At 31.4% G+C, this 16,376-nt stretch overlaps 2 protein-coding genes across 2 annotated transcripts; both read left to right on the plus strand.

The window, feature by feature from the left end:
- Positions 1-5,327: 5,327 nt before the first annotated feature.
- On the plus strand, positions 5,328-7,127 carry KCS19 (3-ketoacyl-CoA synthase 19). The gene has a single exon (XM_020384702.2). The coding sequence runs from the start codon at positions 5,382-5,384 to the stop codon at positions 6,840-6,842; it is 1,461 nt and encodes a 486-aa protein (XP_020240291.1). The 5' UTR covers positions 5,328-5,381; the 3' UTR covers positions 6,843-7,127.
- Positions 7,128-8,755: 1,628 nt separating this feature from the next.
- Positions 8,756-15,608, plus strand: LOC109817359 (Protein phosphatase 2C family protein). The gene is made up of 9 exons (XM_020382595.3): positions 8,756-9,005; positions 12,264-12,406; positions 13,398-13,496; positions 13,587-13,745; positions 14,058-14,144; positions 14,259-14,350; positions 14,437-14,508; positions 14,757-14,903; positions 15,227-15,608. The coding sequence occupies exons 1-8, from the start codon at positions 8,818-8,820 to the stop codon at positions 14,883-14,885; spliced, it is 969 nt and encodes a 322-aa protein (XP_020238184.2). The 5' UTR covers positions 8,756-8,817; the 3' UTR covers positions 14,886-14,903; positions 15,227-15,608.
- Positions 15,609-16,376: the final 768 nt, after the last annotated feature.

Below are 16,376 nucleotides of genomic sequence, written 5' to 3' on the forward strand. Positions count from 1 at the left end.
GAATAAATTTTAGTAGACTTATTTCGTTTAATAATTTATGTTTTACATTAAATTTAAATGTTCTAATTGTTAAATTAAAATTTTTTAATATATAAATTAAGTCTACAAATTTTTTAAAAATCTGAAAATCATATAATATTTTGTAAAATCATATGATATTATAAATTTTTAAAAAATCTAAAAATAAAAAATATAATTAGTTATCCGTGTAAAAAGACTTTACATTAACAATATATAGGTGATTAACTCATATAATAATTATAAGATATACAAGTATCGACCTATATTCTCATAATTGGTTCTAACTAATATTAGAATAATATTTGATGAATAAAAAAGTATATTTTTCAAATGTAAATTAACCTTAATGATGAGTTTTGAGATATTTTGAACTATATGAAAAAAATAGTAAATTATACGATAATTTCAGAATATTCAGACGATGCAAGAGAGAATATGTGAGTTTTAATAAATGTCCTGATATATCTGAAATAAAGTCGGTTTCACAGGCATAGCAAAGTTTAGGATTGAAATTGATCATAATATTTGTTGCATTGCGCAGACATAATTAATTTCAACTAATTAGCTGCATGTTATACTATCCCTTCTTATTCAATCCATCCGTATCCGTTTCTCACACTCATACGTAACATATTTATCCATGCAATTTCTATTCGCATCTACCAAATTGTTGCTTATCTCATTCAAACGCTTATTAATTCATTGGATCACATCACACATGCACATGATTTTGTATAAATTCATTCCATCAATAAAGAAACAACGAATCAACGATGAAATTTAATAATAAAAAAACATTTTATCAATCATTACTAATTTTATTGTTCATTTTTTAAAGTGAGTCATTTTCAACTTCAATTTGATCACATACGTATAATATAATATTTATATAAAGAGTTGTTAGAATACACGCACGCTACAAAGGGTAATCAATCAGTCTTAATAAAGTGACACGATATATCTCTAGATCATAAAATAAATGCTTATATTCATGACTTCTGAATTAGCAAAGACTTTTAAGGTTTTAATTAACTGCTGTTCGCAGTGTTCCTTCGGGCAACTTAAAAATTCAAATTCGGCTTGTGTAGAAACCAATTCAACAAAGTCCATCAACTTAATTGGAGTCTAGTTAGTAGTGGTTGTAAATCACTTCTCATTATTACATGATCATTAATTAATGATGATTTTCAAATAATTAATTATTACGTGATAATTAAGAAAATACCTTCCCATCTTTCACATTCCTATAATAATCACATATACTCTTTTATTACAACAATAATAATCTCTCAATATTAATAGGATGTTAAAATGAGTACGTGTTGAGTCAATTAGTTGGATGCTATATATTGGGATGGATGTTGAAAGTTTAGACCGAAGATTATTATTTTAGTCGGTTCGGCCTAAAATATTATATATTGTTGGTCCCGAGCGAGCTAATTAATTTCTAGGCCAGATTAATTGTTTATTATTATTTCATTTTTATAATTAATAAATTCAATACTATATGTATTGTTAATGTCTATTTTACTGTTGATATTTTCTTTATTTATATATTTTATAATATAAATAACAATCTATATATTTCATTTTAGTCTGTAATAATTTAAAATATTCATTAACCTATTGTATAAAAAATAATTTATTTAGATTATTTTAAACTTTTATATTTTAAAAAAAATGGTTCATTAAAGCCTGAGCTAGGTTAGGAAAATTTCAATTCGGTGTCAAATTAATCAAGATTGATCCTAAAATATTTGTGTGTGACGGGTTAGCTTTTGAATCACAGTTCTATACATACGATATGCATTACACGACTTTATATATATATATATATAGAGAGAAGTAGATAGATAGATTCCAAAGAAAAACTTGTAAATAATTTATGAAAATTTATATTGAATTTTATAAATGTTTGTGACAGTATTTGAGATAATTTTAAAAAAAATTTATGATCAGTCGATCCATAATATATGTTTAAACTTATTTTTATAAATTCTCCGATATAACTCGTAAGAATAACTTATACGGAACATATTAAAAACATTCACATTCAAATCTTAATAGGGTAGATATATAGCGTACAATTTTTTTTACTAGATTGGAGTTAATTATTTTTAATAGTTGTTTAAAGTTATTTTACATAAGCTAAAAAAATGTAATAAATCTTTTTGTTTTGCAAGTTTTGAATTTTTTTATCAACTATTTTTTATTTTTACTCCACAATAAATATATACAAGTTGTAAATGTGTATTTTTTTATTTACATTGTAAAGTAATTAAAATTTAGGTAGAAAATAAGATATAATAGACAAGAAAAAATAATATTATTTTAAACTTTGAAAACAACAATTTGATATTATAAAACTTCAAAAAAAAATGACAACTAAAAATGAAAAATTGAAGTATTTTTTCATTTCTTCATCAAATTATTATAAATACTAACTTCTACACACAAAAAAATTATAATTATTTGATGTTAGGAAGACTTTTTTTTAAAAAAAAAAATTCTATATTTCTACTAAAAATATAATTTTTATATGTATTTCCTTCTGCAATGTAGACGATTTTTTATACAGTGTGATTATTATTTATGCAACAATGCATTGAAACATACAATCCTTTGTACTATTATTAACTATTACCTTAATCAAATGTACAAAACAAAACAAACATACATTTGCACTATTGTCGCTTGGCTGGTTACTACGTAGCAGACAGAGAAAAGCGTAACCAGGTGGAAGTGGAACAGTGGTTTTCAGGGAGAATGAGAGTGATGACACGTCTAAGAGGAGATATTTATTTTTGAATTGCATTACGATAAGCATACAATAGTTTAGTGTTTATTTTTTTTTATCACTTTATTTTTTATATTTAAATTTTTTTTCTTAGTTTTAATTGTTACACTACAATTTATTTATATAAGTATTATCTTTCTTTTTGAGTTAAACTAGCTATAAAATTACATTCACCAAAAAAAATGCAATTAATTTTTTTTAAAAAAATAACAAGTTAATTTTTTTTGAGATAATCATATTCTAATTAGATAAAATCACTATAAATAATATATTTTTCTTCTTAATATTTAATATCATTGTATACTCAAGATTCAAACGATTTTCACTATTTAATATTTAATACAGTTGCATACTTAAAATTCAAACGATCTCCACTATTTAAGTTGAATTAATTAAAGTAATTTTATGCTTTTAAATGAAGAAAAACATTATGTAATTATACATTAGAGATATATTTACAATATGCTTAAATTATTAAATGTGAATTTAATTTATATTAGTAGGCTAGCTTTCTGTCAACACTAGACTTTCACTATTAATAATATTTTCACCATTAATTTAATTTATATTAATAAATATTTTCACTATTATTAATGTTTTTATTTTATTATAATTAAATATGTAAGACTTTTAAAATTAAATTGAATAAAATTGTAGAAATAAATTATTTAAGTCAAGATACATCATCTTTTTTATATAATGTGTCAAAATTTAATTCTAAATTTGTTAAAATTACGATGATCATTTCAATTTATTAAAAGAATAAAAATATGTATTATTATTTCATATAATGTGTCAAGATTTAAATCTAATATTTAAATCAGATTTCAACTAGAAATATATTTTAATTTAAAGTTAAAATTAAGTAAAGCATTTAAAAGGAATAAAATATTTAAATATAAATAAGTAATACAATTAAATACTCAATGCCTCAAAATCTAAAATTTGACACGATGACTCAATAATAAAATGAATAACAATATTATAAGATAATAAAGGCTTAGAATAATAATGCATAAAATTTATCTGTAAAAACATTTTTACTTTCCTCTTTCTTTCCATTTATTAAAACTCTTTTTTTTAACAGTCAGTTTATTGATTCAGTTAAGTAATATCTACGTAGTTTTGTTGTAGTTCTTGAAAATAAAAATAATAGGTGTTTTTTTTTTTTTTTTTTTTTTTTTTTAAATTTTTAAATAAAAGGACAAAGGGAGCGCTGTGGGGGAGCACATGTCATGATATATATATTTTTTCAATTAAACTTTCTGGTATTTAAGATGTCATGCACATGTCACGCATAGATCGTATCATATACACAGTTCATTATATATAGAAGCAATGATTTTTGAATTAATTTTTTTAAACATTTTATAACAAAGTATTTTTAAAAAAAATTAAAGCGATTCATGTATGCAATTAATTAAGCCACTGCTTTGGATTGAAAACATTGTAAATTAACTACACACATATATAATCTTATATATTATTAAGTTATAGTATTATTTTTATTTTTTATAATACTCGTTTAAAATTGTTTTATATAAATAAAAAAATGTAATAATTCTTTTATTTTTCATACAATAATTTTGATGCTTCTTATAACATCTTCTTTCATTTCCTCTTCATAATAAATGAATATTAATTATAATAAATGAATACTAATTATTATGTATAAATTAATTAAAAGTTAGGTAAGATGTAAAAGTACAATTTATAATTCAACAATTAATATTGTATTAAAAGTAAAAAAGTAAATAAAAAGAAAAATTTACAAAAAAAAATGACATAAAATAGTAACGGAGGAAATATCATACATGAAGATAGTTAATTTAGAGATCGACAGTAATCATAACCGGAGGGTCATTAAAGTTTCTCAACTCCAATGGTGGATGTTAGTTGAGTTCTGAATCCAAACTAAACTAAACTACTAGCAGAAAAGCTCAAGTTACCAAAGTGTGTCTCTTCGCTGGTTGGTCCACATCCAATTAATAACTTTGACCTACTCCAACGATAATCCTGTTCATGCACCATAAACTCATAACTGGCCCAAAAAGGCTTGGAAATTTCCTAGCTAGTTTCAATTCATGATTTAAAGCAAGAGACATGTCGCACCAATCACTGTAATATTTAGAGAAGAATTGCTATAAATCGATACAGTCATTTAACTACAAATTTAATATACAACTTGTTGACTTTTTTGTTATAATTATTATATATTAAAATTGACGTCAACAATGACTCTTTTTTTTTTTTTTTTTTTTTTTTTAATGAGTTTACAGCTTACAGCAGAAAAACTTTTACATTGAGAGTAAATGGTCATTAAACCCTAATATTTATTTGTGTGAGACATCATTGTCTTTTGTTTTAATTTTTTTAGAATGAAAAGCACTAACCAAAGTCAATATCGTCTGGTTCAGAGTTGTCTGTAGTAGGGCACACCCCACAGCCCTCACGCAACTAGTAACGTACAACTTGCATATTGCACTGCGTATATATATATATAGAAGCATTTGCACATGAAGCATTCACAATTAGAGACATCCAAATCCCTTATTTCTTAGTGATGGATCTTTTGTTCCTATGCCTCCTTCCCTTCTTATTCTACTCCCTCTTCACCCTCTTCAAGTTGATTCTCCAACGTAGAGGCCAACCATGTTACATGTTAGCCTACGAGTGCTTCAAGCCCCCAGAAGACACCAAACTCGACACTGATTCCGCCGCAAAAATCGTCCTCAGAAACCAGAAACTGAGGCTGGAGGAGCTTCGGTTCCTCCTCAAAACCATCGTGAGTTCCGGCATCGGCGAGAACACTTACTGCCCCAGAACGGTTCTCGAAGGGAGAGAGGAGTGTCCAACTCTTAAAGACACGTACGAGGAAATCGACGAGATCATGTTTGACACACTCGACAATCTCTTCAAGAGAACAGGGATTCATCCCTCCGAGGTAGACATCCTCGTGGTGAACGTGTCCTTGTTCTCCCCAGCACCTTCTCTCACAGCACGTATCATAAACAGGTACAAAATGAGAGAAGATGTGAAAGCCTTCAACCTCACTGGAATGGGGTGCAGTGCGAGTGTGGTTGCTATCGACGTGGTGCAGCAGCTTTTCAAGACTTATGAGAACTCTCTCGGTGTTGTTGTGAGCACTGAGGATCTTGGTGCACATTGGTACTGCGGAAGGGACAAGAAGATGATGCTCTCTAACTGTCTCTTCCGCTCTGGAGGATGTTCCATGATGTTCACAAACAAGACCTCTCTCAAGAGCCGTGCGATACTGAAGCTGAAGCACATGGAGAGGACTCAGTATGGTGCTGATGATGAGGCTTACAACTGCTGCATACAGGTGGAGGATGAGTTAGGGTACTCAGGCTTTCGCCTGACCAAGAGTCTTGTTAAGTCCGCTGCACAAGCCTTGACAGTGAACCTTCAAGCCATGGCACCAAACATTCTGCCACTGTGGGAGATGTTGAGGTTTTTCTTTGCATCTGTAAGGTTTAGTGACATGAAGAAGAGGGAGCTTGTGCCCTTTCTCACAGGGTTGGTCCTTGGGAAGGGTAAGAATAAGATGAAGAAGATCTTCACGTTTAATGTGTTGGGAGGGGGGTTGAACTTCAAGGCTGGGGTGGAGCATTTTTGTGTGCACCCTGGTGGGAGGGCAGTGATTGATGGGGTTGGTAAGGGTTTGAGGTTGAATGAGTACGACCTTGAACCTGCAAGGATGGCTCTTCATCGTTGGGGTAACACTTCTGCTGGGGGCCTTTGGTATGTTTTGGGGTACATGGAGGCCAAGAAGAGGCTCAAGAAGGGTGATAGGATCCTCATGATTAGTCTTGGAGCTGGGTTTAAGTGTAACAACTGTGTTTGGGAGGTGATGAGGGACTTGTCTGATGCTAATGTGTGGAAAGACTGCATAGAAAGTTACCCTCCAAACACACTAAACAACCCTTTCAAGGAAAAGTACGATTGGATCAATGATGAATATCTCAGCTTTGTGAGGTTGGATTTTAGCAGGATGCTCCTTTAGAAGGAATTAATACAGAGAGAGATAGGGGTATAGAAAGAATATTATAAACTCTAGCTCAATTGCTCAAACTATACAGGTTATTTAGGAAGTTATTGTGTCATGATAACTAATTTCAGCTTTCAAATATTTGTTCTCGTTCTAGTTTAATTAAACATATAGTTCTATATATTGGTCGGAGGAAGGAAATGTAAGTGTAGAGTTAATTTGTTAAGAGGAAAAAACTTCAAAACCCTGTACTATTGTGCTGTTGATGAAATAAAGTTCATGACATTAATGTGGGCGTGATATTGTTCTCCACTAGGGATGCTAGTAACCTAAATTTCTGCATGGCTGTCGCTTACCGTGTCATTTCCTTTTATTGTTCTTTTTGGTTGGTGGTGTTAATTAACTATTATGATGTGTATTTGCTCATTTGGAATCCTAAATCCATGGTTTGTGTATTTTCAAATGAGAACCAAATATGTATATCTACAACAGTAATTCCTTTTCCTTACTTTCAAGGAAATAAAGGAAATTAATGAGGTGGTTTTGTGTCTCCTTTATTGGGAAAGAAAAAGGGTAACAAAAACTGTCAATAAATAGAGTAAGTTACCATATATAAAAATAATTTTCTTTTTTTGTCTGCCATACAAATTAAGGAAATTATTTACCGCTCATTATTCATTGATAACACCAGAGCAGATAGAAGAGAAGATATTCAAATTCATTGGACTTATAATTAGAAATTTAAAACATGAAGACGGAGTTGCATGGAAATGCAAATTATGGGTCATCCATCATCACAATTACTAGTTAGCACGAGGTGGAGATGGGGTGCATTTGAACTCATTCATTACTGCCTCACCAGAATGATGGTAGCAGCATTAATTAGTTCCTTCACTAGCCAGAAAAAAAGAAAGAAAAGAAAATGTGTGTAATTATTATACGTATGGCCAAGGGTAAAAGAAACCAAACCACCATATATTAAGTCAATCAACATGACCACCTGGCACATTTATTGTCCTGTGGCTTTCCCCTTTCCTCTTTATTTATATGTACATCAGGGAAAAGATTTTTCTCTTGATCCTTGTGTATTGACATGGATTCCTCGAAACGACCATTTCAGCGAATGGAGATTTAAGTGTTTGGAACTTCACATGTGATGCCTTGTAACGATGGATTCGTGTATTGGATTTTTCCAATTATATGAAAGAAAGAAAACAGCTATACATATGTTTGTGGGGCTCCCACCTATTGGATCATATGCGAGACCTTTTACTACACTTGTTGTCCACTTCAATGCGTTTTCTATAAGATTTAACTAATCTTAATTTATGCTTAAACACTCAAGAACGCTTTATTAAGAAAAAGCGAGTCTCAGTGTAACCAACTCTATAAGATCTCTCAAGGTAATGATTAATTACGATTTATAAAGTCTCTTCATCATTATTTCTGCAACTTTATATATATTCATTTCTGTAACACTTATTAAAGAAATACAAAAGAATGATATTATTTATAAACAATCCCTTTATAATAAGAATGCATAAAAGCTTGTAATATGTGTGTGTGACATGTTACTGATAGTTATTTGTTAGAATAATATTATAGTTAGTTATTGTAGTGCATTTTTTGACCTCACCCAAGTACCCAACCTACTCAACTCCTATTAATAATCACAATTTCAAATATAGGGCTGAGGCCCAATACTGTCACCATCGTAATGTACTTGGGCCTGCTGTGGAGAAAGAATAGAAGAAATTAAGCTTTGATTGTTTACTTTTTCAGTTTCTGATTCATCGGTCTTCGGTACTGTTCATGCGTACTTGATTCATTGTACAGCAGTCAGATCATGGGCTTTTAGCAGTATTGGGCTTTGTATTGTGGGCCTTCCCTGCATGCTTTGTAAATGTGTGAACAAAGTAGAAGGAGAGGGATAGAGAAAAAATAAAAAATAAAAAAGAGGGAGAGATATGAGAATTGTGAAGATGGTAAAATGATCTCAAACTCGGACACTGTGGAACCAGCCACGGCGGCCAACGCCAACGCCACCGCCACCGCCACCGCCGGCGTCGTAACAGCCGCCTCTTCTTCCAATGAACATAAGCCTGCAACGCCGGCGGCACCGAACATTGTCATGACCTCCAGGGATCACGATTCTCTCTTCAGCGGTGGCGGCATGAGGTGGTTATTTTGATTTATTCAGACAATTTCCATTTCTCATAGGCTATTGCTCTACTTTACTCAATTTTTTATCCCTTTGGTGTTCGAATTGAAGCTTTTAATCGGTTAATTCGCCGTCGGGATGAACGGCATCGCATAGCGGAAAATTTGAGTTCGGAAACTCATAAACTAACTCGATTGGATAAATTGAAATGCTGAATTCTCATCGTGACTAGAAAATCTAGTGTTAATATGTTTTGTAAATTGCGACCATGGTTTATTGCATTGTAATGTCAGGTCAATGATCATACGTTTATACGGTATGACATAATGTGATATGTCATCGGCAAATTCATGATGAGACTGTTTCGCTCTGCTCCTTGTTGAGATTTAAGGTTCTGAAGAAAGTGGGGAGGGAAGTTTAAATGCCTATATGTTAGTGTTTGTTAGATATGGTCATTAGGGCTATATGTACCATTCCATACTGCTATTATGTTTATGTTCCTCACGCGGCGTCTTTTTTACCTTTCATGAATTGCAATCTTTTGTTTTACTAAATTGTCATTACAACTGACCAACCACCTGCACCTACGGCTACTTTTGAGCAACTTTTCTTTTAACTTATTATTTATTTGTTGTAGACTCAGTTTATAGTCAGACATTAAAGTTACAAAGTTGGGCAGTGTTCGGGATGCAAAGTAGTGGTTCTTCTTATCCTTTAGAGTAATACTAGTCTTTATTTCTAAAGCATTTGTAAAGTAGTGGTTCTTGTTACCCTTTAATACATTTCTTGAAACATAAACTAATGTCTGTAGGGTTACTCTTTTCGAGAGAGATGGCTGAAAGGAAATAAAAGAAGGATGGGGTTCACACTTAGGGTATTACAATAGTATTTTTTTGGAAGACCTTATTATGTTGCTCTGTAATATAATTTCATGAGACTTCCAAGACTTGCTATCTGAGGAACAATGGCTTCTCCCTTCCACTGACTATTTTTACCCCCTTATGCATAAACTTTGTGACTACCAATTCACCAATCAGTCCCAAAACTAAACAATTGATGCTTAGAAAGCCAAATTATTCCTCACACAAGAAGTATGGCTGTTTAGATGTTTTTTACATTGAGGGAGGTTTGTTGCCAAATTTAGAAGTTAAGGGTCTAATGGCCAAAGCCAGAAAAGGATAAAGGTGATTCTATCCATCCTCCCAGTAATTATTTCAAACAATTTCAAATCTTTAAATATATATCTTTGGTTTCTATTTCTATGTAATCACAACTTCTAAAGCACGGGGTAGAGTAATGTCAAACACGTATTGGGTACATACCTATACCTAATATGTGTTGGGTACTCAAAGGTACATATCAGGATTTATCACACACAATATATATATATATATATATATATATATATATTATAAAAAGGGTACTCAATTTGGGTACATGGGCATTGTTTGGGTTTGTGCTATTAAACTCGACTTGGACTAACTGGTTGGACTAGTCTAATTGGAAACCGATTCCATGACTGGATCAGTTTAATTATTATATTAGATGTGTTATTATTGGAAGGCCACCAAAATTGTGGTCACTCCTTGGCCAGAGAGATCTACCTGCGAAGGGGCTGACCAGAAAGGCGGGGTTAATCATATCATTGATTGCAGCCACTGGGATGTGGCTTAGGTGGTTTAGTTTCAAATGGATTAGAGATATGGCTTATATGAAGCTTGAGAAATTCTCACCTTTTAAGCTGATTTTGTACAGTTGAGTTAGCTTTAAAATCTAAAATTTACAAGTTATTAACTTGGTCAGTTAGTCTTAACATCATCAAACCAGTGCAAACTGCCATGCAGTCACATTCGAAGATCTTGACTTTCAATGATGCTAGATTGGCTTTGCAATCATGTCCATGGAATGCAATGCATGTTCTAGGCTACTTGATATTTGCATAGGCTAGCTCTCATGTGCTATGCCTATGCTACTTGATATTTCAAAGGCTAGCTCTCATGTGCTATGCCTATGCTACTTGATATTTCAAAGGCTAGCTCTCATGTGCTACGTGTAGGTTCAAGTGTTGATATTTCAAGCAGTAAAATAGGAAAAATGCATGGAGGATGAATCGACCCTAAGACCTGGAAGTCATAATTTAAGTTCCACCTCAATATCATGATAACTACTTAGCATATATATGGAAAAAGTTATATATATGTCTGTATGTCTGTCCTTAGCTATCTATGTTACTACAATTTATACTAGTTCTTGCAATTCAACCATTGACTCACTAGTTTGACAAGTGATTCATTAATCTAGTACCCTCAGCATGTCAATCATCATTCCGAGTTTCATAACATTGGTTTGGGTATGTATTGAGATTGTACCCTGATATTTGTGAACTTTAAACCAAACCATTGGTGGATCATATGTAGACAAGGAAATGGTGGACAGAGAAATGATAAGATTGAAAGTGTTAAGGTGTAGTATCATAGTCATGTTTAGGCTTTATAATGTTGATTGTTGAACATTACATATAGTTTTTTATTATGTGATATTTTTTCATCATGTCAAAGAATTTATTCTCCTTTGGTGATATAAGTTGTGCTTATTTGTGTTTTTTTTATCATTTATACAATTTTGTCATATTTATATAAAATTCTATTTTCTTATTATGTATATTTTTAAAATTTTATGTTAACATTCCCATATCCTAGATTTTTGAAAAATCCCATGTCTCATACACCATACTATTTATTCCACACACAAGAAGTATGGCTATTTAGATTCTTTTTTTGCAATGAGGGAGGTTTTTTGCCGATATTAGGTTTCTTCTCTATGACTTTCGAGCTAAAAGTTAAAGGATAAGAAAGGAAACAAAAATCATTCTTTGCTTATATAATGAATAATTCAGTTCGGAATTCAAAATAGGGAAGTGATATGTAAAAGGGGAAAATATATGATTTAGTAAGTGGTTAGGTGAAGAAAAAGATGGACCATATATCAAGTAATATTGGGAAATGTTTACTCAGTTAAATTCTATTTGATCTCTACCTGATATAAACTTGTCTGAACAAGGCAGATATCATGGAAAATTGTGATGAATGGCATGATTTGTATGCCTTATTTACTGCCAATAGCATTTGTTTTACTTCATTAAAAGAGAATCCCAGGGGTTTATGATATATAGTTGAAATTTGTTTCAGGCATCCTTTTGATTTTTTTAATAATGGCCTCCCAACTCTCAAATATTCAAAACTTTGAAATGAATATGTACTTTTATTTCTGTCTAGCTTCCTCTCTGGAAGTCGAAATGGAAGGTTCAGCTATGGATATTCCAGTTTCAAGGGTAAGAGGTCATCAATGGAGGATTTCTTTGAGACCAGAATATCAGAGGTTGATGGCCAGACGGTTGCCTTTTTTGGTGTTTTTGATGGTAAGTGTAAAGTTTCTGTGTTGCATCCCCTCAAATCAATTATTTATATTTTCCCCCATTCCCTCTATTTTTTTTTTAATTGATTTTACTGGTTTGGTGTGCAACTTAGCCAATTTACTATGCAATTATAAGATGTTTGCTTGTCAAGCATAGCATTTAGAAACTGGTGGTTCTGTTTCCTTCTTATAACTTGTATGCTCTGTTTATTCTATTGGTGAGATGCTTTTTTATCATGGAATCAATGTACTAGCCAAAGACTTGTCTAAACTGAGCTTGTCTCTAAAGTGAGTATAGGTATAACTTCCATTGATTTAATTTAAAGTGTTTCATGATATTATCTCACTAAAATTTAAGAGTTAATGTACCCTTGATGACTGGAAGAGTTTTTTCAATCTTCTGTGGGTTTAGGGTGGGTTTTTACATCTCTAAAGAAGTTGAACAAGTTTTGAATTTGTTGAGAAGGCACCTAGGAATCAGTTATTAGATTAGAATTCAAAATTGACAGAGTAAGGGATTGGAAATGAGAATGGTAGATGATCTTCTGATATTCACCCTTTGAATTATTTGACAGCAGCAGAATTAGGACATATAGGATGGTTGAGGTTTTGTTTGAATAAATGAAAAATATCTCTCAATATCAATCTTAGGATATTTTAGAGTATCTTAGATACTCTCTTAGGATTTGTCTCCTTGTTTCCTTATAAAAGAAATTTTATTTATATATTTTTACCAAATATATTAAAATTAAGAAATCAAATAAAAGAATAATGTTAATATTATTTCATAAAATTCATACTCTTTTTAAGGATCAATGTTTATTTAAGAAGTTATTTCTTCCTTTTCACTCTCTATCTAACCAAACAAACTAGAATTTCACTCATTTTGTCACTACTTTCTTTCTATCCATATTCTTTATTTTTCTCTTTTCCTAGTTCCTATTTACTTTCTTAAACTAATAATAGTGAAAAATTGTTTCTTTTTATTCTTTTAGGCCATGGAGGTTCTCGAACTGCAGAATATCTGAAAAATAATCTATTTAAGAATTTGAGTAGCCACCCTGACTTTATCAAAGACACAAAGACTGCTATAGGTATGAATTTCATTGCTGGAAAATTATGCAATGTAAAATTTTCATATCACATCACAGTTGTTTTCTCTCTAATTATTTGTTTTATTGCAGTTGAAGCATTTAAACAGACAGATGTTGACTACCTTAATGAAGAAAAGGGGCATCAAAGAGATGCTGGGTCAACTGCATCAACAGCTATGTTGTTGGGAGATCGAATTGTTGTTGCAAATGTTGGTGATTCCAGAGTAGTTGCATGTAGAGCTGGTTCAGGTTGATGCCATGTCAATTATGTGTAGTGAGAATTAGGTTTACATTGGGCAGAATTTGCCTATTTTTAATATAGTGATGAATGGAGGAAATATGCAGCACGTTTCCTTTCACCGTAGTACATTGTCAAACATTGGTTTTTGGTCACTTCAGTTTTACTAAGTTATCAGTGGTGTTTTTTTTTGTAAAATTTCATTAGAAATTGCTTATACCAGTTCGATTGGCAAAATAGGTTCAAGAAGCCTTATTATTTTCTATTTCTGTCCTTTTTTTCCCCACTTCTTTTCATTCATTTGAATTTTTGTTTCAATGTAGCTGTTCCTTTGTCGATCGATCACAAGCCTGATAGATCCGATGAACGGCGAAGGATTGAACAGGCTGGGGGATTCATAATTTGGGCTGGTAAGTTTCTTTCTATATGAGTGTATGGCATTTTTTTTTTGGGGGGGGGGGAGATCATACTTCATAATAAATGGAAGATAAATAAATAGCTTGCACTGCTGCATGTTGATGCAGGAACATGGAGGGTTGGTGGTGTTCTTGCTGTTTCCCGTGCATTTGGAGACAAACTTCTTAAACCGTACGTTGTTGCTGACCCAGAAATTCAGGTTGCCTAAATCATAAGCTTGACCACCCATTAGGTATATTTGTGTCGTTATATTTCTTATGCCTAATTGCTCCTGTTATGGCTTAGGAGGAAGAAATTGACGGTGTTGATTTTATTATAATTGCTAGTGATGGCCTTTGGAATGTCATATCAAACAAGGTGAGACTATATGCTGTTAAAGTATAAAACATTATATTTAAAGCACAGGCAATTTTGAAGCACTGTAGATTCTTCATCTGGAGCATGTATTTGTATTATTTAAAATTTGGGTGATCATATTATTATTCTTTAGCTATAAGAATTAGAACATTTTATATCCACATACAATGTCATGTTAGTAAATCATGTTGGCGACAAATGTTTTGATGGAACCTGAGCATCTGATTGTGCCGTTCCTGCCTTTTCAGGAAGCCGTGTCTTTAGTACAAAATATCACAGATGCAGAAGTGGCATCCAGAGAACTTATAAAAGAAGCTTATGCACGAGGAAGCTCAGACAACATCACTTGTGTAGTTGTTCGATTTGATCTATCTTGATGTGGCTATGTGCTTTAGGTATCTGTCATTCTAACAACTGAAATACAGAGCTTAGATATCACAAATGGCTGTGAAGGCTTTTACCTTATTTTCTAATGAATTACTTCTATTAATTACTTTCATCTTTTTATTGCAACTTGCTAATTTATTCTAGTCTTCTAGAATTGCATACTCCTAATCAGAAAGGAGAAAAAGGAAATACTTGTAGGTGCATTTGATTTTACCCGTGGAGGTTCAGTCTCTAGGATCGAGCTAGTTAATGTGGCCTCCGAGCAGCTAATTTTCGCTATTTTTTCTGCATTCATGTCCATGATCTTTTATTTGTTTCTATGTTGTAACAGTCTTAAACTCCTCAACTGGCCAACCAGCCACCCAAATTGAAGCTTGGTACTGTTGAAGTCTTCAATCTCAAACGTAGGTATTTATCTCAGTTGCCGGTTGCTTGTAAGTCTGATAACATATCTTGTGAGAATATGTTAACTATATAATACTCGTGGTCTTTGATGGAAATTCTGCTTGCCTCCTATTTCTTATATGAAGATCCTTTCGCTATGTACAATTTTAGGATTTTATTTTTGTTTTTTTAAAAAAACAGTTTTAGGAGTATTGGATTTTAGTGAACTTATTAAAAGCATAAATGTTGAATTCAAGTGTTTGATAGCTTTTTATTTTTGTAAAAGAATGATTATTTTTTTATGGTTTCTATTTTTTTTCTTCTTAAAATTACTTTTTTCATACTACTTTAGAAAAATGTGAAGAATATTTTAAACGTTTTGTAGATTAATAAATATACATGTCTACTGAAAAATAATATGAAAGTCATCGGGTTTTGGAGGAAAAATATTTAATAGGAATCTTTTGAAAATTTTATTTTATACGTATAGTTCCATTTGTATCTTAATTCCAGGTGTTTTGGAAGCAACAAGTAGAGTTTCATTATATAAGAGATGTCATCTATAAAATTATGATTTTTAATAAATTTTAATCGAGTAGAATATCTCCAAAATAATGTGTTGAAGAATATATTCTTAACATTTATCAATATAAAATTGGTATGGTTATCAAATGTGCATATTCCGTTAGCATGTTAAAGAATGTGGGTAAATAAGTTTATATTGAATAAATTAATAATAAAGACCAGGTTTGGGTTCCCAAGTATAAAAAGTGACTTTAATTTTACCGTTAATAGAAAATAAACTTCACATTGATTGTATTTCTAAAGTTATATGAACCAGTGGTTTTTTTTTTTTTTTTTAAAGAAGATGAAGTAAGGTAAAAGTTAGACGACATTTATATAATTATTGATAAAATTAAAAAATCTACCCCCAAATATTTGTATTAGATAAATAAAATTCTTTTAAATTAATGAAGAACAAATCATTCGGTTATTACAGTAGTCTTATCCTGACGAATTCATCGAATGTTGTAATACTGAATTAATCAAGAAAAATGATTGAGCCTCCGAATCTGTACGCCGAAAATCATTCTGAA

This window comes from Cajanus cajan, chromosome 7 (assembly GCF_000230855.2).
Source record: "Cajanus cajan strain Asha chromosome 7, NIPB_CcT2T_4, whole genome shotgun sequence".
NCBI classification, from domain to species: Eukaryota; Viridiplantae; Streptophyta; class Magnoliopsida; order Fabales; family Fabaceae; genus Cajanus; species Cajanus cajan.

Coding starts and splice junctions, on each gene's coding strand:
- KCS19 (XM_020384702.2), top strand. CDS start 5,382: ATGGATCTTTTGTTCCTATGCCTCCTTCCCTTCTTATTCTACTCCCTC.
- LOC109817359 (XM_020382595.3), top strand. CDS start 8,818: ATGATCTCAAACTCGGACACTGTGGAACCAGCCACGGCGGCCAACGCC. Junction 13,497..13,586: donor AGACACAAAGACTGCTATAG/GTATGAATTTCA, acceptor GTTTTATTGCAG/TTGAAGCATTTAAACAGACA. Junction 14,351..14,436: donor TTGCTGACCCAGAAATTCAG/GTTGCCTAAATC, acceptor GTTATGGCTTAG/GAGGAAGAAATTGACGGTGT.